General features: G+C 43.8%; 1 protein-coding gene across 4 annotated transcripts in view; it reads right to left on the bottom strand.

Annotated features, from left to right (window-relative positions):
• LOC139247666 (transmembrane protein 144-like) overlaps positions 1 to 25568 on the bottom strand; it is a 135933-nt gene that overhangs the window by 73604 nt on the left and 36761 nt on the right. For 2 of the 4 annotated variants that reach the window (XM_070871754.1, XM_070871759.1), the window contains 2 exons: positions 21698 to 21895; positions 14650 to 14772 (listed from right to left, as the gene is read on the bottom strand). In XM_070871754.1, coding sequence (XP_070727855.1) covers positions 14650 to 14772; positions 21698 to 21895 — 321 coding nt within the window. Of the gene's footprint in view, positions 1 to 14649; positions 14773 to 21697; positions 21898 to 25568 lie in introns of all 4 variants that reach the window. The other 2 variants (XM_070871767.1, XM_070871777.1) reach the window with 2 other exon arrangements.

Genomic DNA, 25568 nt, shown 5'->3' with positions numbered 1-25568 from the left:
ACAAAAGAAAGGAATTTATGCTCAACCTTTATAAAACACTGGGTAAACCTCAGCTGGAGTATTGTTTTCAGTTCTGGGCATCACACTTTAGGAAGGATGTCAAGGCCTTGGAGAGGGTGCAGAAGAGATGTACTAAAATGATACCAGGAATAAAGGACTTCAATTTTGTGGAGAAACTGGAGAAGCTGGGGTTATTCTGCTTAAAGCAGAGAACGCTAAGAGGAGTTTTGATAGAGGTGGTTTTGATAGAGCAAATAGGGAGAAATTGTTTCCAGTGGCAGAAGGGTCAGTAAACAGAAGACACAGACGTAAGGTGACTGAAAAGAACCAGAGACGACATGAGGAAACATTTTTTTTTACACAGTGAGTTGTTGTTATCTGTAATGTACTGCCTGAAAGGGTGATAGAAGCAGATTCAATAGTAACATTCAAAAGGGAATTGGATAAATACTTGAAGGGAAAAAAATTATAGGGGTATGGGGAAAGAGCGGGGGAGTGGGACTAATTTGATAGCTCTTCAAAAGAGACGACACAAGCATGATGGGCTGAATGGCCTTCCTCTGTACCATATAAATCTACGATTCTATATCATACGTAATTACTCACTTTTTTTTGACAATATAACTTTGTAATATTTATCTTTGGCACCACGTCCTGTGCTCCTAGATCATATAACCCAAGGGAGTGAAGGGTTATGGGGATCGGGCAGGGAAGTGGAGCTGAGCCCAAGATCAGATCAGCCATGATCTTATTCAAAAATAAGTGGAGCAGGCTCGAGGGGCCAATGGCCTAATCCTGCTCCTATTTTGCATGTTTTTATATGCTTATATGCTGGGAGTCGGGGGCGGGATTGATGATTAGAATTTATAGAAGTGAGAATTAAATATTTCAAATGGAAATGGAATGGAGAGAACTATATTCAGACTCTACCTTTTGTAAGTACTAGCTTTAGAAAGTTGAATTATTTTCTTTGTTCTTTCCTCTTGTTTGGACAACATGATTCATGTTGCCTTTTTACTGCACTAAGCAAAGTGCCAGTAAATTACTCCAGAGTTCACCTTGGGTGTGGAGTCGATTTACACTAGCACTCCCAAAACCGACTCTCTAATTCAGGGTTGAAATCCGTTGGAAACCTGTATCATGACAAGGAGTACATTTGATGGACAAAACCAACCAAGAGGTTCACCTCAGCTGCACCCATACAAATCAGGAAATTAGAGGTGCATGTAAAAAGGGTAACACAATAATCATGGAGGACTTTAATTTTCCTATAGACAGGGCAATCCAAATTTCCAGTAATAGTGTGGAGGACGAGTTCACGGAATGCATTCAAGATAGTTTTCAGTATGTTGAGGAACCAACCAGTGAACAGGCTATTTTAGATCTATTATTGTGATATGAGACAGGATTAATTAATAACTTTGTAGAAAAGGAGCCTCTGGGGACGAGTGATCATAATAGGATAGAATTTTATATTGAGTTTGAGAGTGATGTAGTCAAGTCTGAGACTAGGGTCTAAAATCAAAACAAAGGAAACTATGTTTGGGCAAGTTGGCTAAGGTAGATTGGGAAGCTAGATTAAAAGATGATGGTACATAAGCAATGGCAAACATTTAGAGAAACAATTTATAATTTGCAACGAATATACATTCCCTTAAAGAATAAAAACACCACAAGAAAATTGGTCCAACCATGGGAAAAAAAGTTAAAGATAGTATTAGATTAAAGGAAGAGGTTTATAATTTTGCCAAAAAAAGTAGCAAACCTGAGGATTGGGAGCATTTTAGAATTCAGCAAAGGATGATCAAGAAATCGATAGAGAAAATAGAATGAGAGTAAACTAACAAAGGACGTTTAAAAAAGGAGGCAGACAAAAAGCAGGAAACTATAGACCAGTTAGCCTAACATCTGTGGTTGGGAAAATGCTGGAGTCCATTATTAAAGAAGCAGTAGCAGGACATTTGGATAAGCAAAATTCGGTCAGGCAGAGTCAGCATGGATTTATGAAGGGGAAGTCATGTTTGACAAATTTGCTGGAGTTCTTTGAGGATGCAACGAACAGGGTGGATAAAGGGGAACCAGTGGATGTGGTGTACTTGGACTTCCAGAAGGCATTCGACAAGATGCCACATAAAAGGTTACTGCACAAGGTAAAAGTTCACGGGGTTGGGGGTAATATATTAGCATGGATAGAGGATTGGCTAACTAACAGAGAACAGAGAGTCGGAATGAATGGTTCATTCTCTGGTTGGCAACCAGTAACTAGTGCGGTGCCGCAGGGATCAGTGCTGGGACCCCAACTATTTACAATCTATATTAACGATTTGGAAGAAGGGACTGAGTGTAACGTAGCCAAGTTTGCTGACAATACAAAGATGGGAGGAAAAGCAATGCGCGAGGACACAAAAATTCTGCAATAGGACATAGACAAGCCAAGTGAGTGGGCAAAAATTTGGCAGATGGAGTATAATGTTGGAAAGTGTGAGGTCATGCACTTTGGCAGAAAAAAATCAAAGAGCAAGTTGTTATTTAAATGGAGAAAAATTGCAAAGTGCCGCAGTACAGTGGGACCTGGGGGTACTTGTGCATGAAACACAAAAGAATAGTATGCAAATACAGCAAGTGATCAGGAAGTCTTGCTACAGCTATACAAGGTATCGGTGAGGCCACACCTGGACTACTGCGTGCAGTTTTGATTTCCATATTTACAAAAGGATATACTTGCTTTGGAGGCAGTTCAGAGAAGGTTCACTAGGTTGATTTCTGGGATGAGGGGGTTGACTTATGAGGAAAGGTTGAGTAGGTTGGGCCTCCACTCATTGGAGTTCAGAAGAATGAGAGGTGATCTTATCGAAATGTATAAGATTATGAGAGGGCTCGACAAGGTGGATGCAGAGAGGATGTTTCCACTGATGGGGGAGACTAGAACTAGAGGGCATGATCTTAGAATAAAGGGCCGCCCATTTAAAACAGAGATGAGGAGGATTTTCTTCTCAGAGAATTGTAAATCTGTCGAATTTGCTGCTTGGAGAGCTGTGGAAGCTGGGACATTGAATAAATTTAAGACAGAAATAGACAGTTTCTTGAGCGATAAGGAGTTATGGAGAGCGGGTGGGGAAGCAGAGCTGAGTCCATGATCAGATCATCCATGATCTTATTGAATGGCGGAGCAGGCTCGAGGGGCCGTATGACCTACTCCTGTTCCTATGTCTTATGTTATGTTATAAAAAGATTGTAAAAACTTCTATTGATATGTAACAAGAGATTAACAAAAGTAAATGTGGGTCCCTTAAAGGCAGAAACAGGAGAAATCATAATAGAGAATAAGGAAATGGCAGAGGCATTAAATAAATACTTTATATTTGTCTTCATGGAAGACACAAAAAACATTCCAGAAATAGTGGGGAACGAAGTGTCTAGTGAAAGTGAGGAAGTTAAAGAAATTAGTATGAATAAAGAAACAGTACTGGAGAAATTAATGGGACTAAGCGGCAATAAATTCCCTGGACCCGATGACCGACATCCTAGGGTTTTAAAAGAGGTGGCTACAGAGATTGTTTTTTATCTTCCAGAATTCCGTAGATTCTAGAACGGTCCCCGCGGATTGGAAGAGAGGACATGTAACCCGACTGTCAAGAAAAGAGGGAGCGAGAATACAGGGAAGTATGGAGCAGTTCATCATCATCGGCAGTCCTTCGGAATCAAGGAAGACTTGCTTCCACTCTAAAAATGAGTCCTTAGGTGGCTGAACAGTTCAATACGAGAAACACAGTCCCTGTCACAGGTGGGACAGATAGTCGGTGAGGGAAAGGATGGATGGGACAGGTTTGCCGCACGCTCTTTCCGCTGCCTGCGTTTCAGTTCTGCATGCGCTCGGCGATGAGACTCGAAGTGCACTTCCTCCACTTAGGGTGGTCTCTGGCCAGGGTCTCCCAGGTGTCAATGTGGATGTTGCACTTTATCAGGGAGGTTTTGAGGGTGTCCTTGTAATGTTTCCTCTGCCCACCTTTGGCTTGTTTGTCGCGAAGGAGTTGAGTAGTGCGCTTGCTTTGGGAGTTTCGTGTCTGGCATGCGGACAATGTGGCCTGTCCAGCAGAGCTGATCAAGTGTGGTCAGTGCTTCAATGCTGGGGATGCTGGCCTGGTTGAGGACGCCAATGTTGGTGCCTCTGTCCTCCCAGGGGATTTGTAGGATCTTGCGGAGACATCATTGGTGGCATTTCTCCAGCGACTTGAGGTGTCTACTGTACATGGTCCATGTCTTTGAGCCATACAGAAGGACAGATATACTACAGCCCTTTAGACCATGAGCTTGGTGGCAGTTTTGAGGGCCTAGTCTTCAAACACTCTTTTCCTCAGTCGGCCGAAGGCTGCACTGGCGCACTGGAGGCGGTGTTGAATCTCGTCGTCAATGTCTGCTGTTGATAAGATGCTCCCGAGGTATGGAAATGGTCCACGTTGTCCAGGGCCGCGCTGTGGATCTTGATGATTGGGGGGCAGTACTGTGCTGCGAAGACAGGCTGGTGGAGGACCTTTGTCTTATGGATGTTTAGCGTAAGGCCCATGCTTTCATATGCCTCAGTAAATACGTTGGCTATGACTTGGAGTTCAGCCTCTGTATGTGTGCAGACGCAGGCGTCGTCCGTGTACTGTAGCTCGACAACAGAGGTTGAGGTGGTCTTGGACCTGGCCAGGAGACAACAAAGGTTGAACAGATTCCCACTGGTTTTGTAATTTAGTTCCACTCCAGTGGGGAACTTGTTGACTGAGGTGGAGCATGGCAGCAAGGAAGATTGAGAAGAGGTTTGGGGCGATGACCAGTTAGCTTCACATCAGTAGTAGGGAAAATGCTAGAATCTATTATTCGTGAAGTGGCAACAGGGCACTTAGAAAATCATAATATGATTGGACAGAATCAGCATGGATTTATGAAAGGGAAATCGTGTTTCACAAATCTGTTAAGAGATTTTTGAGGTTGGAGCAAGCAGGGTAGATACAGGGTGTATTTGGATTTTCAAAAAGCATTCGCTAAGTTGGCAAATGAGAGGTTATTACACAAAATTAGGGCTCATGGGATTGGGGGTAATATATTAGCATAGATTTAAGATTGGTTAACAGACAGAAAACAGAGTAGGAATAAATGGGTAATTTTCCGGTTAGCAGGTTGTAACTAGTGGGGTATCGCAAGGATCATTGCTTGGGCCTCAACTATTTACAATCTATATTAATGACTTAGATGAGGGGACCGAGTGTAAAATATCCAAGTATGCTGATGATACAAAACTAGGTAAAGTAACTTGTGAGGAGGACGCAAAAAGGCTGCAAAGGGATATCGACATGTTAAGTGAGTGAGCAAGAACATGACAGATGGAATATAATGTGGAGAAATGTGAAGATAGCCACTTTGGTAGGAAATGTAAAGCAAAATATGTTTTAAATAGTGAGAGATTGGTAAATATCGGCCTTCAGAGGGACCTGGGTGTACTTGTACCCGAATCATTGAAAGTTAACATGCAGGGACAGCAAGCAATTTTTAAAGCAGATGGTATTTTAGTCTTGATTACAAAAGGATTAGAGCAGAAGAATAAACTTCATACTGCCTGCTAATTATAATAATAGCAGCATGCAACCCAGGGCTAAACGCGCTGTTAAGTGGCTGCACGTTCAGCAGTTGGCCCAAAGTTTATGCAAGGCAAGCCCCAATTAAAGTTAGCCTGTAGTTCTTAATGGGGTGGTGCATTCTGACCGCAGCAGGTACTAGAGTGTGTGACCTACAGGAAGGGTGAAGATGGCGCAACATGGCAGAGAGAGGTCTCCCAGATTTTCGGATGCAGCACACAAGGTCCTGGTGCAGGTGGTGGACAGGAGGAAAGTTGTCCGGTATCCATGGAGGCCAGAAGGCCCTCCAGACAGATGCAGAGAAGGGAATGGCAGCAAATAACAGTCGTTGTCAATGCAAGCTGAAAGATTCCACTTCATGTTAAATCTGTATTGGATATGTATTTTGTGAAATCACCTTTGTATTAACAAAAATGTACCTAATGAGATGACTACTGACAGATTGTTATAATATGCACCTTGATTCATTGCACCACATGTATTTTTGAAATATAACTTTTACAGTTCTTTATATGATCACCGTTTTCATTTCAATCAAACAAGTATACAGTAGTCATAAAACCTAGAATTTGTCAAGCTTTGCAAATCTGAGAAAAAGCAGCATTCTGCCTTCACACAATTAACACAGTGTGAGAATCAACTAACTGGTCCTGACACTAGATACGACACTCTTTACAGACAATAGGGTCTTAGAATTACCAGGCCTGGGACCACACAATGTCTGTAAGACAGAAAATAACAGGTCCAAAGTTGCTGGCTAAGGCCTTGAGAAAAAACGAGAGCTAGATAAGATGGAGAAACAGTCCTCTTCCTCAGTTGTAGGCTGATGATTGGTCAGCCAGAGGTATAACATCCTGAGGACCAATCAATCACCCCATGCCCATCAAAGGTAGGGATGGGAGTTGGCTGACTTTCTTTTGGCTGCAAGATACTCGAGGCCCTATTGGCCACCCCATTCTTTGGAAAGATCCCAATAGGGGAGATACCTGCGTCAATATCAATCCCTGTAACAGCCCTCAAAAGTGGCATAAAAATGGGACCCTCTTACGAGAGGTAGGCTGTAGAGCATCAGAACCAAGGGCTGACCCTGGAAATGAACCAGGCAGCAGTGGCCTACAAGAGGATCCAGATCCAAACAGAGGTTACCCCAGGTGGGGTGAAGTGGCAGGGATCACAGGCGGGGTGGAAGCTTTCTTCAAGACTCCTATCAAGAGGGCACAAACTCTACCTAGTACGGCACAGGTGATAAAATTCTTGGTCTGTACTGTAAACTATTGCTAAGGCACATATAGGTGCTGAGCTTTGTGCAATATGTAATAAAATACCACTGTACCATATTGGAGTCACTTTGAACATTGGGAAAAGGTGCAACAACCTTAACAAAGCAGTGTAGCTACGAGGACCTGGAGGCAGTGCAGAAGGAAGTTTAATGACCTCACACAAGTGGTCAAGTTCACGGAATTCATCTTCAAGTGCCATATTCCACAAACCGAACCACTTGTCTCACTCACTGCTCAATTCACCATACCTCCATTACTCACCTATCAACAATCTCTATCAATCACAACTCGTACCTCACATTCAGATGTTTTATCTCACCCTCACACACTTAGCACTGCTGTAAGCCTCACACCCACATCTCAGCTTGCATGCACTGTCAGCTAATAAACTATGATAGTCACATCAGCCAAACAGAGTGAACCACACTCACTGACATTCCCTCTCTTGCAGGACAAGATGACGCACAATTGTAGGCAGCGGTGGCTAACTGGAGGGGGGCAGGCACAACTCCATATCCTGACCCCACTCGAGGAAGCGGTGCTCGCCATAATTAATTGGAGTGGTTCCAACTGAGGTCGTGGCCCTCTGGTGCGCTGAAACCATTGCTGATGATGGTATGCTCATACCTAATCCTCCTTCTCACATCCCACAATCTCTTCCGACTTACAAGATGCAGATGGTGTAAGCATGCGCCTCTTGCTTTCCCCCCTCTTCCCCCTCACCACAACTATACCCTTGTGACTTTCTCATTTCACCGACTCAAGAAATCCAACCTGGCCAGGCAGTGGTGCAAGACAAGGGAGAAGAGAGCGATGATGAAGAAACAGTCACTCGATCTGACACTCGCAGTCACCAGATCAGATACTGGCACTGCACAGACTTGAGGATAGCTGAGAGGCAGGATCTGCACATGGTGAGTCACCGGGCATGAGTGGGCTGCCGCCAGGGCTGTAGGGGGGGGGGGGGGGTGGAAGGGTAGCTCAGGTGCCAGCTCTTCGGAGGGCGAGGTCACACACAGGTTGTGCTACACAGGACACAGATGAGGACTTTGATGTGGTGGCCTACAGAAGAAGGCTGATGGGTATGCGCAACGAAATGCATGATGTATTGGCAGGCCTGCTAGAAAGCCTGAATGCAATGTTAAGGAGCTTTCATGGCTGGATATACCAGCGTTGAAAGCGGCTTGCAGTGTGTCACTGCAGTCCAGCAATTTGTCTTCCAGGTTACTAGGATTGCTGAGGCGCCACCCTGGGGGAAGTGGCAGACGCTCCGTGGAATACAGACCTGCCGTCCTCGCTCAGGATGACAGCAACTGTCCTCCCACGACGACCACTCGGCCAGTGCTCTTGCTGTTGCCTGTCAGTCAGCCAGCCCAGACTGCTGCCTCCCATGGCGAGGTGGTGCAGTCCAAAGTCAGGCCTACCAGGCCCAGAGCTGCTCAAGGTCGCCCTGCAAGGCCATCTGCAGTCTCCTCCACTGAAAGCCACCAGCCTTCCACCAGCCATGCTACAGTTACTGGGGTTGCACTGCGTCGGAACCCAAGGACTGAAGACAGCCACTAAGGGAATTCACAAGGGTGATTAGTTGATTTTGAATGAAATATTGAAATGGTATGATTCATAAAATTGGTATGGAATGTTTGTTTTGTGGTGGCTCTTATTGTAGCATTGTGACAAAGATGATGCTATGATGGTCAGTAACTGTGATGCTATGATGGTCAGTAACAGAGGAAAGGTAAGGTGTGGGACTATTGTTGAATGGGGAATTAGGGTTGCGTTCACTGGTACTGCAGTTGGATGAGTTGATCACGGACAGCCTAGGCAAAAAGGGACTGTCTGGGTTGCCTCCTTCCTCCCATTTCCAATTCCCCCTCCTCCTTAGCTGGTCGTCGTATGCCTGGTGGCAAGGGCTGTGCACTCATGATGGTGAGGTTATGGAGCATGCAGCAGACTGCAACGAATCTTAAGACATGCTCTGTTAAGTACTGCAGGCTCCTCCAGAGAGGTCCAAGGAACGGAAGCGTTGTTTAAGGATGCCAATGGTCTGATCTATCAGATCCCATGTGACAGCATGGCTTTCGCTATATGCATGCTGCCCATATATGTGTCAGTTGCGCAGCGGAGTCATGATCCAGGTGGTTGATGAATAATCCTCGTTACTCAGTAGCATCTTCTGTTGTCATGGTGGCTCAAATGCTGTAGGTGAAGCGGACTGCCGCAGAATGAAGACATCATGGCTGATACCAGGATACCGAGCATGATGCGCTGAGTATGGTCGCACAACAGCTGGATGTTGAGGAAGTGGAATCCCTTCCAGTTGCGGTACATCTCTGAATTGAGGTGCAGTGCTTGCAAAGCGAATTGCGCACAGTCAATGACGCCCTGCACCATGGGGAAGCCTGCTATCCTGGCGAAGCCACATTCTCGCTCTTACTGCTTCCTGGCAAGAGAGAATGAAATGTATTCAGCTCTCCTTGCATACAGAACCTCACTCACCCACTCTACACAGGAGAGGATGGCGAACTGGGAGATGTTACAGATGTTGCCTTCTCCAGCCTGGAAGGACCCCGATGCAAAGAAGTTAAAGGCCATGGTCACCTTTACAGCCAATGGCAATGCCATCCTCGCCCTGGACTGAGAGTGCAGGTCTGCCTGCAGCAGGTGGAAGATTTCACCTCCTTAGTAAAACAGAGACATGCATGCAATATTCCTCACTGAGGTTGAGTTAGGAGAATTGCTCCCTGGGTGGACATGGTCTCCTGTTGAGAGCCCTTCTCCCCTTCCGGTCTCTTCTAGCAGCTTGTCCTGCTCTGTGTCACCTCTGCTCATTTTCCCCATCATGCTTCAGGCCAAGGGGATACAAACTACTGTATCCATGTCTGGGAGCAACTGGTCTGAGCAGAAGCCTTGTAAGTCAGTACCAAATCCTTGAGCACATGCCACACGACTCCTTGTAGATTTTAAACAACCTTAAAGAAGTCTAGAAACCACAAACACTTCTACAAACTCAGCAACAGCTAGTAGAAATTAATCAACTAACCTGTAATTAGGTGCTGATCCCTTTAAATAGCGCTGGTGTGGGGTCATTCTTGCTGGTGAGCGCATGTTCAGCTATGCTAGGCTAGCTCCAACATTAAGGTCGAAAATGGCAGCTGACCTCAAATCAGCGTTTGTCCACTCTGCACACCTACAGCACACACTCCCAGCGTCGACGCCAACATCCTCAACTAAATGGTGTCCGTCGCAGCCGGCACCAGAAGTGCGTGCGCGCTGCTCAGACACCATTTGAGCCAATTTGGCAAACATACTGCCCAAACAACGCAACTGAATTTTTAGCCCCAAAGTCTTACTGCAATTATATAGGACCTTAAGACCATACCTAGAGTACTGTGTACATTTCTGGTCTCCTTACCTAAGGAAGGATATACTTGCCTTCGATGGAGTGCAACAAAGATTCACCAGACTGATTCCTGGAATGGGGGGGATTGTCCTCTGAGGAGAGATTGAGTAGACTAGGCCTATGTTCCCTAGAGTTTGGAAGAATGAGAGGTGATCTCATTGAAATGTATAAAATTCTTAAGGGGCTTGACAGGATAGATGCTGGGAGAATGCTTCCCCTTTTTGGGAAGTCTAGAATTAGGGGATACGGTCTCAGAATAAGGGATCGGCCATTTAGGACTGAGAAGAGGAAAAATTTCTTCATTCAAAGTGTTGTGAATCTTTGGAATTCTCTACCCCAGAGAGCAATCATAGAAACATAAAACATAGGAGCAGTAGTAGGCCATTCGGCCCTTCAAACCTGCACCACCATTCAATATGATCATGGCTGATCCTCTATCGCAACACCATATTCCCGCTTTTTCGCCATACCCCTTGATGCCTTGTGTATCTAGAAATCTATCTATCTCCTTCTTAAATATATTCAGTGACTTGGCCTCCACAGCCTTCGGTGGTAGAGAATTTCACAAGTTCACCACCCTCAGTGAAAAAATTTCTCCTTATACCGGTCCTAAATTTCCTACCCCATATCCTGAGACTGTGACTCCTAGACTTCCCAGCCAAGGAAAAATCCTCCCTGCATCCAGTCTGTCCAACCCCGTCACAATTTTATACGTTTCAATGAGATCCCCTCTCATTCTTCTAAACTCTAGTGAATACAGGCCTAGTCAACCCAATCTCTCCTCATACGACAGTCCTGCCATTCCAGGAATCAGTCTGATTCGCTGCACTCCCTCTATGACAAGTGTATCCTTTCTTAGGTAAGGAGACCAAAACTGCACACAATACTCCAGGGTGGTCTCACCAAGGCCCTGTATAACTGTAGTAAGACATCCTTGCTCCTGTACTCAAATCCTCTTGCAATGAAGGCCAACATACCATTTGGCTTCCTAACTGCTTGCTGCACCTGCATGTTTGCTTTCAATGACTGGTGTACAAAGATACCCAGGTCTCTCTGTACATTGACATTTACAAAAGGGATAGTGCAGAAAGGTGAGTTGAAGATCAGCCATGATATTATTGAATGGTGGAGTAAGCTTGAAGGGCCGAATGGCCTACCCCTGCTTATGTTCTTATATTCTTATGATTGCTTATCTTAGTTGCAGAAGACTCCATTTTCACATCAGTTGAGCTACTGTGCTGCAGAAACCAGAGTACAAGTACAAATTTTTGTTATTATCTTCAGCACAAACTGTAAGAATGCTGTTTGTTGCCCAAAGCAGCGTGTGAAAATGTGGCCTTTACTGCAGTGATATAACGTAAATTACTATAAAAAAGACAAATATTTTTAAGTATTGGGTCCCTGATTGCAAAAATAACAAGTTGTATTTATATAGCACCTTTAATGTAGTAAAATGTTCCAAGGCGCTTCACAGGAGTATTACAAGACAAAATGTGTCACCAAGCCACATAAGGAGAAATTTGAGCAGCTGAACGAAAGGTTGGTCAAAGAGGTAGGTTTTAAGGTGCATCTTAAATGAGGAAAGAGAGGTAGAGAGATAGAGGGAGGGAATTTCAGAACTTAGGGCCGAGGCAACAGAAGGCATGGTATCAAGTAACAGTCGTAGCAGCACCATAGGGGTGGCTGCAAATCAATTATTCATCTTCAAGGCTCCACCAAATTAATACTATAAAAATGACAAGTAACAAACAACTTAGACCCATATTTTCTATTTCAAAACAGTTTGCTATCAATCACATTGCTAAAATAGTATCCAGTATTGCTGGGATGCCTTTACTCATGGAATGTTCGAGGTTAGGGACAATTGGCAGGTTGACCATGAGCTCATTCCAGGCTGCTATAAATTATGCTACCTCCTCTGGAAGAAATTACCCGCTACTCGTGGTAATAACTGCAATTTTGGTCAAGGCTGGACTATACAATCGGCTCCAGACTTCATTACAGCCTTGGCCCAGACATGGAAAAAAGAGTGGAGTTCCAGAGGTGAGGTGAGAGTGACTCCCTTGACATCAAGAAGGATTTGACCAAGTATGGCATCAAGGAGCTCTAGTAAAATTGAAGCCAATGGGAATTAGGGGGAAAACTCTCCACTAGCTGGAATCACAACTAGCACAAAGGAAGATGGTTGTGGTTGTTGGAGGACAATCATCTCAGCCCCAGGACATCGCTACAGGAGTTCCTCAGGGCAGTGCCCTCAGCCCAACCATCTTCAGCTGCTTCATCAATGACCTTCCCTCCATCATAAGGTCAGAAGTGGGAATGTTTGCTGATGCACAGTGTTCAGTGCCATATGTAACTCCTCAGATAATGAAGCAGTCCATGCCCAAATACAGCAAGACCTGGATGACATTCAGGCTTGGGCTGATAGGTGGCAAGTAACATTCGCGCCACACAAGTGCCAGACAATGACTATGTCCAACAAGCGAGAGTCGAAACACTGCCCGCCCCTTAACATTACCATTGCCAAATCCCCCATCAACATCGTGGGGGTCACCATTGACCAGAAACTTAACTGGACCAGCCACATAAATACCATGGCTACAAGAACAGGTCAGAGGCTGGGTATTCTGTGGCGAATGTCTCACCTCCTGACTCCCCAAAGCCATTCCAGCATCTACAAGGCACAAGTCAGGAGTCTCCAACTCTCCACTTGTCTGGATGAGTGCAGCTCCAACAACACTCATGAAGCTTGACACCATTCGGACAAAGCAGCCCGCTTGATTGGCACCCCATCCACCACTTAAACATTCACCCCCTCCATCACCAGCGCACCGTGGCTACAGTGTGTATTATCTACAAGATGCACTGCAGCAGCTTGCCAAGGCTTCTTCGGCAGTACTTCCCAAACCTGCGACCTCTACCACCTAGAAGGACAAGGACAGTAGTCGCATGGGAACACCATCACCTGCAAGTTCCCCTCCACATTACACACCGTCCTGACTTGGAAATGTATCACCGTTCCTTCATCGTCGCTGGGTCAAAATCCTGGAACTCCCTCTCCATCAGCCCTGTGGGAACCTTTGCCACAAGGACTGCAGCGGTTCAAGGTGGTGGTCAATTAGGGATGGGCAATAAATGCTGGCCTTGCCAGCAATGCCCACCTTCCTGGAACAAATAAAACATTTTATCCGGCCATAATTTGCTGTAGCAGGGCATCTAACGGCATCTGCCATTAGTTAGACTTGCTCTTGCTTGTTCAGGTTTTAAAATTTTGTGTGTGGCTATTTGTTAAAAATGCAATTTGATAACGTCACAGTGAGGTAAATAGAGCATCTGGGACCTGAGTGAACAAGGCAAGCAACTGTGTATCAACTTGCTCAATCAAACTGAAGGATTGTGAAATAAATATGCAAGGACTGAGAAGGTAGTATTAATTAGAGTGGGTGAATTCAATGTCAAATCAGGTACAGAAGAGAAATAAAGAGGGGAAAAAAGATTGAATTAAGAGAGAGAGAGAAACAAAGGAAAAGTTTTAAAAAAATTAAATCTCCAACAACAATTAATAACTGAAGGAATAAGACTCCACATTTGTAATACAGGTTGAACCTTCCATATCCAGAACTCTCTTATCCAGAAACACCCCTCATCCAGAACCATTCCTAGCCACCGGGTGGCATATGCGCAGAACTCCAACATGAACAAATTGAAGTCCTTCCTCGCTGCCGACTCCCGCAATCGCTGGCCTGACCCCGCGATCCACCGCCCACCTCCATGATCTCTCTGCCGCACTACCAGCCCCAAGCCAGCCAGCCCCGTTATCCCCTTGCTCAGTACCTGTACCATCCTAATTAACATGACCACCCCTCGTCCAGAAAAATCCCTTGTCCCGAGGGTTCCAGATAAGGGAGGTTCAATCAACCTGCAGTTCATTTTCAGTACCAGAGAGATTGATTGGCAGTAATTGACAACTATCACGTTAAACAAGTAGTTAGACTTGAAATGACAAGATTTAGCGTTCTGTGGCGAATTTAGTTCTTCCCTACTGTGCAAATACTGCAAGTTAACGGCGTTCAATGCCGTTTTCGCGAAGTTAGTGGCAGGACGATGCAATTTGGACAGGAACTTTTGAATATCTGCCTTTGACCATGTATCTGCTCCTTGCTTGAAGTTACTGTACTATTCACACATAAATAGCCTCACCATTATTTTACAGCAAATTCTGGCCCAATATGTTCAACGGATGTCAAATAGTTTAGTTATAAAGGCCAACTTTAGTCACCCGCTTTTTCAATGACCATGGTATATGGAGAATCAAGCATAAGATGTGGATTATCAAATAGATAGCACTTACCAGTGGCCCATACACAACCACCTAACATAGCAAGAGGCCAGAATTTAGGGCACTTCAAAATTAAATTCACGAGCAGAGACACAATCCATATTGCTGCACAAAGAATCCATTGGAAAAACATCCCTAAAAGAAAATGTAATCAGATTTGTATTATCATTATGCAATGAGAGCACTTATTTCTTGCCCCCTCCTATCCTCTACTTTCTATTGGCTTCAGCCCATTCAAAACTCTGCTGCGCGTATAAATTCCGCACCAAGTCCCGCCCAACCTTATTGACCAGCAATTGACCAGCACACGGTCCCACAATTTTAAAATTCTCCTTCATGGCCTCACCCCCTCTATCGCTGTAACATCTACCATCCAACATGCTGAACTCTACTTCTGACTCTGGCATCCTGTGCCCCATCATTGGCAGCTCTACCTTAAGCCACCGAGGCAAGACAGGATCCATCAACCTAATAGGGGTATACAACAGACCACAAAATAGTGAAAGGGAATTGATGGAAGAAATATGTAGGCAAATCTACGAGGTGAATAGCAGGCATAGAATAATAATTATGGAAAACTTCAACAGTCCCCAAATAAATTGGCAGGAAGAAGTAATGAAAGAAGAAAAGGGAATTGAATTTTTACAGCACTCCTTTCTCACTCAGTACATAAGAAGTCCAACAAGACAAGAATTACGGCTGGATCTTGTAATGAATAATGAACCAGAACAGATAGAAGAGTAAGACAGCAGTTTAGTAATAGTGATCACAGCATCGTAAAGTTCAAGATTAGGATAGAGAGTGACATAAGTGGGGCAATGTCTAAGGTAATTGATTGGAAAATAGCAAATTCTGAGAAATGAGGGTGGAACTAAAGAAGGTAAACTGGGAGAAAATCTTGAAAAACAAAGACAGAAAAACAGCAGGAAATCTTAAAAAGGGTAATCAATAGAGTTCAAGAGAAATGTATTTCACTGAAAGCCAAAAACAAGCAAACTAATTAAGGGGCACCAGGAAAATGTAATTTAAAGAAAAAACATACAAGTACTTAGATACTAGAGAGGGGACAAAAAGGAATATAAAGAAATTAAGAAGTCAAAAAAAAACATCCGGAAGGCAGAAATTAAATTATCAACAAATATAAAAAGAAATAATAAAATGTTCTATAGACAAATAAATAACAAAAGGAAAATTAAAGTAGGGATCGGGCCACTAAGGGATGAGCAAGATAAACCAACAGGTAATGACATGGAAATGGCAGAAGTATTAAGTAACTACTTCACCTCAGTTTTTACTAAAGATAAAGAAAGCCACTTCACTAGAGGATGAGTTTAAAGAGAGTATTAAGATAGTTGGGGTAGAAAGGGAGAAAATAATTGGCAAACTATCAAAACTGAAAGAGGATAAAATCCTAGATCCAGATGGTATGCACCCCACATACTCAAGGAAACTAGGGAGGAGATAGCAGAGGCACTAGTTAATATATACAAAAGTTTCATAGAAGAGGGAGTAGTACCAGAGGACTAGCAGACTGCTAATATTGTTGCTATATGAAAAAAGAGAGATAGAACAAAGCCTGGGAACAGTTTAATGCCAGTGATAGAAAAGATACTGGAATTTATATTAAAAAAAGTGATAGAAGACCTTCTAGAGACAGAAATATAAATTAAAATAGTCAGCATGGATGCCAAAATGCTTAAATAACCTGACATAATTCTTTGAAGTGGTTACGTAAATAATAGACAAGGGTAATGCAGTAGATGTACTTGGATTTTCAAAAGGCCTTTGATAAGGCTCATGACAAATATTAGGGCATGTGACATCAGGGGACAAATAGCTGGATGGATAGCAAATTGGCTAAAAAAAAGAAAGCAGAGAGTAGAGGTAAAGGATAGTTATTCAGATTACATAAGAACATAAGAAATAGGAGAAGGAGTAGGCCATACAGCCCCTCGAGCCTGCTCCGCCATTTAATACGATCATGGCTGATCCGATCATGGACTCAGCTCCACTTCCCTGCCCGCTCTCCATAACCCCTTATCGTTTAAGAAACTGAATAAATTTAAGACAGAAATCGACAATGTCTCAGCTTCCACAGCTCTCTGAGGCAGCGAGTTCCACAGATCCACAAGCCTCTGAGAGAAGAAATTTCTCCTCATCTCAGTTTTAAATGGGTGGCCCCTTATTCTAAGATTATGCCCTCTAATTCTAGTCTCCCCCATCAGTGGAAACATCCTCTCTGAGTCCACCTTGTCAAGTCCCCTCATAATCTTATACGTTTCGATAAGATCACCTCTCAGTCTTCTGAATTCCAATGAGTAGAGGCCCAACCTACTCAACCTTCCTCATAAGTCAAACCCGTCATCTCTGGAATCAACCTTGTGAACCTTCTCTGAACTGCCTCCAAAGCAAGTATATCCTTTCGTAAATATGGAAACCAAAACTTCACGCAGTATGCCAGGTGTGGCTTCACCAATACCCTGTACAACTGTAGCAAGACTTTCCTGCTTTTATACTCCATCCCCTTTGCAATAAAGGCCAAGATTCCATTGGCCTTCCTGATCACTTACTGTACCTGCATACTAACCTTTTGTGTTTCATGCACAAGTACCCCCAGGTCCCGCTGTACTGCAGCACTTTGCAATCTTTCTCCATTTAAATAACTTGCTCTTTGATTTTTCCTGACAAAGTGCATGGGACCTCACTTTCCAACATTATACTCCATCTGCCAAATTTTTACCCACTCACTGAGCCTGTCTATATCCTTTTGCAGATTTTTTGTGTTCTCCTCACACACTGCTTTTCCTCCCATCTTTGTATTGTCGGCAAACTTGGCTACGTTACACTCAGTCCCTTCTTCCAAGTCGTGAATATAGATTGTAAATAGTTGGGGTCCCAGCACTGATCCCTGCGGCACCCCACTGGTTACTGATTGCCAACCCGAGAATGAAGCATTTGTCCCTACTCTCTGTTTTCTGTTCGTTAGCCAATCCTCTATCCATGCTAATATATTACCCCTAACCACGTGAACTTTTATCTTGTGCAAGAAGGTAGAAAGTGATGTTCTACAAGGATCGGTGCTGGGACCACTGTTATTTGTAATTAACATTAATGATTTGGACTTGGGAATAACTAACTCAATATCAACATTTGCAGATGATACAAAACTGGAGGGTATAGCTAACATTGAGCAAGATTGTAACAAAATTCAAGAAGACATCAGAAAATTTGCCGACTGGGCAGTTAAGCGGTAAATGGACTTTAACATAGATAAATGTGAGGTGATACACTTTGGTAGGAAAAACAGAAACATCACTTACACCTTAGAAAATAAGAAACTGAATGGGTCACAAGAGCAAAGGGATTGAGGGATACAGGTAAACAAATCATTAAAAGCAGCATCGCAGGTCAGCAAAGTCATGAAAAATACTAAAAGCACTGGAATTTATTTCTGGGGGCTACAGAATTAAAAAGTAGTGAAGTTATATTAAACTTGTATAGGACCCTGGTCAAGTCGCACTTAAGAGTATGGTGTAGGTTCTGGTCTTTCTCCAGTGCTTCTATGTCCTTCTATTAAAAAGGACATAGAAGCACTGGAGAAAGTGCAAAAAAATTTCTAAAGATGGTACCAGAACTGAGAGATTACAGCTATCAGGAAAGATTGAACAGGTTTGGGCTTTTTTATTGAGAAAAAAGACCGATTGAGGTCTTTAAAATGATTATGGGTTTGACAGGTTAGATGTGGAGAGAATGGGGCCAAGTTTCGGCCTGAGTTGCTCCTGTTTTTTTGGAGCAAGGTTTAGAATGGAGTATCTTAGAAATTTGAATTCTCGGCATTTAGTTTGCTCCAGTTCTAGTCAGTTAGAACAGTTTCACTTTGGAACAGAATTTTTTTTTTTCAAAAGGAGGCGTGTCCGGCCACTTACGCCTGTTTTCAAAGTTTAGGCAGTGAAAACTTACTCCATTCTAAGCTAGTTTGGAGTAAGTGAAGATTTTTGTACGTTTGAAAAAACCTTGTCTACACTTTAGAAAATCAGGCGTAGGTTACAAATTAGGCGTAGGGAATGGGGGAGGGGGGGGTTTAAAGGGAAGATTACAAATATTAAACACTTCAGTTTTACAAATAAAGAGCCATCATCAATAATAAATGATAAATACATCAATAAATCAACCAATAAATCAATCAAAAAAAATAAATAAAAAATTAAAATATTTTTTAAAAAATCAATAAATAAAACATTTTCTACTTACTGACTGCAGCACCGGGAGTCCTCCAACAGCGTGCTGGGACGGCCCCCCCCAGTGTGTCTCTGTAAGTGTCTCTATCTCTCTGTCTGTCTGTGTGTGTGTCTCTCACTCTCTGTCTGTCAGTGTCTGTGTTTCTGACAGCGAGGGGAGGGGGGAGAAGGGGGGGTGGGGGGGGAGGGGGAGGAAGGAGGTAGAGGGGGGTGGGGTGGGGGTAGAGGGGGGTGGGGTGGGGGGGAGGAGGAGGTGGGATGGGGGGGGAGTGGGGGAGGAGGGGGGGGTGGAGTAGGTGGGGGTGAAGGAGGAGGAGGGGGGTGGGGGGTGGGAGCAGGAGAGGAGGGGCGAGGAGAAGGGGGGAGGAGGGGAGAGGGGGAGAAGGGGGGGGAGGGGGAGAGAGGAGGGAGGGAGGGAAGGAGAGAGGAGGGAGGGAAGGAGAGAGGAGGGAGGGAAGGAGAGAGGAGGGAGGGAAGGAAGGAGAGAGGAGGGAGGGAAGGAAGGAGAGAGGAGGGAGGGAAGGAAGGAGAGAGGAGGGAGGGAGGGAAGGAGAGAGGAGGGAGAGAGGGGAGGAGGGAAGGAAGGAGGGAGGGAGGGAAGGAGGGAGGGAGGGAAGGAGAGAGGAGGGAGGGAGGGGGGGGGAAGGGAGGGGGGGGGGAAGGGAGAGAAGGAGGCCGGGCCCACGACTTCGGGCTGGATTTACAGATAGATGGCGTCGGGTCTCGGGGGGGGGGGGGGGGGGGTGTCGCGGAGGTCCGGGGGCGGGAGAGTCGTGGAGGTGCGGGGGGGGGGGGGGAGTGGAGGTCCGGTCGTTGGAGAGGGGGGGGGTGGGGGAGAGCAGGGGTCGGGTCCGGTCCGCAGCCCCAGTGAGGCCATTCGGCCAGGGCTAGGGGCTGCGTGCTTCGGGCCCCTCCCACAGTTTTGGACGCCTGGAGCTACTGCACATGCGCGCCCACTGTAGCGCGCATGTGCAGAGGTCCCGGCACTGCACCGCGCCCAGCTCCAATGGGCCTGCAGGGAGCCGGAGAATAGGTAAGTTTTTTTTAGGCGCACTTTCTGGCGCAGCCCGAAACTTGGGCCCAATATTTCTACAAGATGCACTGCAGCAACTCGTCAAGGCTTCTTCAACAGCACCTCCCAAACCTGCGAGCTCTACCACCAACAAGGACAAGGGCAGCAGGCGTATGGGAATACCATCACCTGTAAATTCCCCTCCAAGTTACACACCATCCTGACAGAAATATATCCTTAATCGTCACTGGGTCAAAATCCTGGAACTCTCTCCCTAACAACACTATGGAAGTACCTTCAACACACAGACTGCAGCAGTTCAAGGCAGCGGCTCACCACCACCTTCTCAAGGGTAATTAGGGATGGGCAATAAATGCCGGCCTTGTCAGCGATGCCCACATCCCAGGAACGAATTTTAAAAATTTCACTTGTGGGAGAATCCAAAACTAGAGGTCATAAATACAAGATGGTTGCTAATAAGTCCAATAGGGAAATAAGGAGAAATATATTTACTCAGTGGTTAGAATTTGCAACTCACTACCACAGCAAGTGGTTTGAGGCAAATAGCTTACATAGTTTCAAAAGGGAACTAAACAAACACATGAGAGAAAAGGGAATAGAAAGATACACTGAAAGGCTGAGATGAGATGGATGGAATAGGAGGAGATTCGTGTGGAGTATAAACACCAGCACAGACTAGTTGGGTCAAATGGCCTGTTTCTGTGCTGTATATTCTATGTAATTCTATGGCTACTAGCACAGGAAACCAAATAATAGTTTCACTTGTATTCTGCCTGTGGCTACCTGAGAAATAAATCAACACAAATGGCTGTCTGAGCATAGTGATATCAAACTGTACATAACTGTTTATATACCTCTGTATTTGTATGTACCATGTAACCTTATATGTACAATGTCACATTGTTATGTAAACACTGTAGGTGACAATTTTGTTTTGGATATTACAATTGTGACCAAGATCTGGGTATTTATGAACCAACGAATATTGAGAAAACACTGCTGTACAGTTGTGTTTTGCAAACTCCATCTGATTTTCATTAAATTATCTAAATTTCAGTATAGAACAGCATTTAGACCACCCTGCCCTTACTAGCTTATTGTGTAATAAAAATATTGGCAATCTGGTGTTCTCCGCATTTAATTTGATTAAAATTGTGAAGAAACACAAAATAGATATTGTATACACCAAAAGAATCAAGGGGTGCAGTGGGGAGAATAAATAGTTAGCTTACGAGAAACAAATATTAAGTAATAATGGTTAGATGAGATGAGATGGGCTACATTTTCCATCAAATGCCCATCCCAAATTCAGCCATTGGTGGCTTCTTCACCCAGCCATACCATGCACCTCTTCCCACCCAAAAGGAAAGAATTCAAGAAAAAGGAAGAGAGGCAAAAAGAATTGAGAGAGAGAAGCAGCAGAGAAGAGAGACACAAAGGCAGAAGAGAGAAACAGCAACATGAAGATGCCAGAGACATAGGAGTGACCATATTCTCTGACTCGCCATATGCAATGGGAAATCAACTAGTTATTTGAAAATGTGTTTCAGCTAAGTATTAGCATGTGCAGAGTTTTGTGCATTTACGACAGACTAGTTTGGAGAACGATCAAAATTAATAATGTGTGGATTCTTCAAAATTTGTGATTAATTATTTATGCTTCCAGGATGGTTTTCAAAATAATTTCTTTTCCCGCTAACTGATCAAATGTAAACCAATTCATTTGTGCAAAGATGGCATGCCATTCTGGTTATTGCAAAGTATAATGAATACAGTGCTATACAATTACCATCGCCAGTATCAAATTTCTTCACAGGAACAAAATTGCTTCCAAAAAATATGACTGAAACAGCACAGGCAGTGAATCCGAGTGCCAAATGACTTCCATTCCTCCCAGATGTTAGTCTTGAGTTACTACGCTTTCCCACGATAACTGTGGATTGATCCCATGGATGAACAGCTGTGATATTGGACCTTTTCCAGTCATCTGCAAAAAAATGCAAATTCCACAGGATGATGAAATATATGCAGCACATCATTAGTTCTATACTCTGCAGGCAAAGGGATCTGCACATAAAATTTTCACTACATGACTGTGGAGAATATCTTCCCAAAAATGTCTTCAAATACTTCAACTATCTTGCAAAATGCAGATGGATTTTACAGGTGGGTTACAAACAAATAAAAATGATTTTAAAAATCCTCGCGGTACCTTGCATTGAATAAAATACAGCTCTATAGTGAACTCCTCCCCAACCCACCTCTTAGCTGTGCCCGTACCACCTTAAATCGCTGATCTAGTCTGATCTTTCCGGATCCCCCCTCTTACACAAAAGTAGCCATTTTCTTAAATTATATAGTCACACATTTACTCTACAACAAAGAGTGGAATCTGTGTTCAAACTGCACTCTGTGCTAGTATTCCAATTTACACTTTAGGACTGATTGACTGTGCAAGGTCATTTCTGTTCCAGTGAGACCTACGATACAATTCCCTCTGCAAGTGCCATCAGAATAGATCTGCCAGCTGTTTCTTATATAAAAAAATAAAATTTGGATTTAAAAAAATGGAAATAAATTATGTCACAATTTTTTTTTTAAAGAAGAGTCACCTCATTTAAAATGCACTTCCATAACACCAGATAGGGAATTCAAATCTAAGCATGCTTAGGAGCATTGATTTTTAATTAGATCAAATGGACAACCTAAAGGCTATGCTTAGAGGAAATTTGAAACAACTTGTACAGTATTAAGGAAGTGTTGCGCTGTCAGATGAGATGTTAAACCTCTCAGGTGTATATACAAAATTAAATGGCACTATTCAAAATATCAGTGCCTTGGTCAACCAACACTTAAAACTGATTATCTGTTCATTTATATCGTTGCTGTTTGTGAGACCTTGCTGTGTGCAAATTGGCTACCATGTTTCCTACATTACAACAGTGACTACATTTCAAAAAGTACTTCATTGCCTGTAAAGTGCTTTGGGACATCCTAAGGTTGTGAAATGCAAGTTATTTTTTCTTTAAATTAAATTTTAAAAATAGAAAGGTTCTCACCTTATTCTCAATTGTTAATGACAAAATGACATGAGAAAGCACTTATAGAGATAGTGCTAATATCATGAAAGGAGAAAAGTATTTCAAGATAAATTATAGATAAAAATAATTAAGATAAATATGTACATAGGGTGCAAGAGCCTGATAAAAGATGTCTCTCATCAATCTGCAAAAGCTGATGAGAAGTAGACACTTGGGATGTAGATTATAAATCTAATATAAAAGCATTAGAATTACTGAACTGACAAATTAATGTTCACAGATGGGCACAATAGCATAGTGGTTATATTACTGGATTAGTAATCCAGAGGCCAGGACTAATGGTCCCCAGACAAGAGTTCAAATCCTGGGGAATTTAAATTCAATTAAATAAATCTGGAATAAAAAAGCTAGCATCAGTGACCATAAGAATTAGGAGCAGGAGTAGGCATTTCAGCCCCTCAAGCCTGCTCTGCCATTCAGTAAGATTATGGCTGATCTTCTACCTCAACTCAACTTTCCTGCACTATCCCCATATTCCTTGATTCCTAATATTCAAAAATCTATTGATCTCTGTCCTGAATATACTAAACGACTGAGCATCCACAGCCCTCTGGGGGGTGGAGAATTCCAAAGATTCACCACCCTCTGAGTGAAGACATTCCTCATCTCAGTCCTAAATGACTGTTATTCTGAGACTGTGTGACCCCTGGGTTCTAGACTCCCCAGCCAGGGGAAACAGCTACCCTGTCAAGCCCTGTAAGAATTTTGTATGTTTCAATAGGATCACCTCTTATTCTTCTAAACTCTAGAGAATATAGGCCTAGTCTACTCAATCTCACCTCATAGGACAATCCCCCCCATCACAGGAATCAGTCTGGTGAACCTTTGTTGTAATCCCTCAATGGTAAGTATATCCTTCCTTAGGTAAGGAGACCAAAACTGTACACAATAGATAGAAACATAGAAAATAGGTGCAGGAGTAGGCCATTCGGCCCTTCGAGCCTGCACCGCCATTCAACAAGATCATGGCTGATCACCCACCCCAGCACCTTCCCCCCACGCCCCCGCCCCCCCGACCCTCCCAGCCGCAAGGACTACATCCAACTCCCTCACGAACACATCCAATGAACTGGCATCAACAACTCTCTGCGTCAGGGAACCCCACAGGCCAACAAATCCCCGAGTGAAGAAGTCTCTCCCAATATTCCAGGTGTGGTCTCACCAGGGCCCTATATAATTGCAGTAAGACATCTTTACTCTTATACGCAAATCCTCTTGTAATAAAGGCCAACATACTTAGACAAGTGAGAGGGGAAGTATTAAGGGGCTTAGCAGCTTTGAAAGAGGATAAATCCCGAGGTCTGGATGAAATGTATCCCAGCTGTTAAGAGAAGCAAAAGAGGAAATAGCAGAAGCTCTGACCATCATTTTCCAGTCCTCTCTGGCTACAGGTATGGTGCCAGAGGACTGGAGGGCTGCTAATGTTCTACCTTTGTTTAAAAAGGGAGAAAGTGATAGGCCGAGTAATTACAGGCCAGTCAGCCTAACCTCGGTGGTGGGAAAATTATTGGAAAAAATCCTGAGGGACAGGATAAATCTTCATTTGGATTAATCAAGGACAGTCAGCATGGATTTGTTAAGGGGAGGTCATGTCTGATTAACTTGATTGAATTTTTTGAGGAGCTAACCAGTATGATGTAGTGTATATGGATTTTAGCAAAGCTTTTGATAAGGTCCCACATGGCAGACTGGCCACGAAAATAATAGCCCATGGGATCTCGGGAAAGTGGTACGTTGGATCCAAAATTGGCTCGGAGGCAAGAAGCAAAGGGTAATGGTTGATGGGTGTTTTTGCGACTGGAAGGCTGTATCCAGTGGGGTTCCGCAGGTCTCGGGGCTGGGTCCCTTGCTTTTTGTGGTATATATCAATGACTTGGACTTAAATGTTGGGGCTATAATTAAGAAATTTGCAGATGACACTAAAATAGGCTGTGTGGTTGATAATGAAGAAGAAAGCTGCGGATTGCAGGAAGATATCAATGTACTGGTCAGGTGGGCAGAACAGTGGCAAATGGAATTCAATCTGGATAAGTGTGAGGTACTGCATCTGGGGAGGTCTAACAAGGCAAGGGACTACACATACTGAAAAGTGTAGAGGAACAAAGGGACCTTGGAGTGTAGGTCCACAGATTCCTGAAGGTATCAGACCAGGTAGATAAGGTGGTTAAGAAGGCATACTTGCATTTATTAGTCGAGGCATAGAATACAAGAGCAAGGAGGTTATGCTTGAACTGTATAAAACACTGGTTAGGCCGCAGCTGGAGTACTGTGTGCAGTTCTGGTCACCACATTACAGGAAGGATGTGATTGCACTGGAAAGGGTGCAGAGGAGATTTACAAGAATGTTGCCTGGACTGGAGAATTTTGGCTATGAGGAAATGCGGGAGATGCTGGGTCTGTTTTCTTTGGACTAAAGGAGGCTAACGGGAGATCTGATTGAGGTGTATAAAGTTATGAGGGGCCTGATAGAGTGGATAGGAAGGAGTGGCAGAGAGGTCAACAACTAGGGGGCATAGATTTAAAGTAATTGGGGGTTGGTATAGAGAAGATATGAAGGGA

Source organism: Pristiophorus japonicus, chromosome 2 (assembly GCF_044704955.1).
Source record: "Pristiophorus japonicus isolate sPriJap1 chromosome 2, sPriJap1.hap1, whole genome shotgun sequence".
NCBI lineage: Eukaryota > Metazoa > Chordata > Chondrichthyes > Pristiophoridae > Pristiophorus > Pristiophorus japonicus.
The sequence above is the reverse complement of the archived record's forward strand: the minus strand, read 5'-3'. Positions and strand labels throughout refer to the sequence as shown.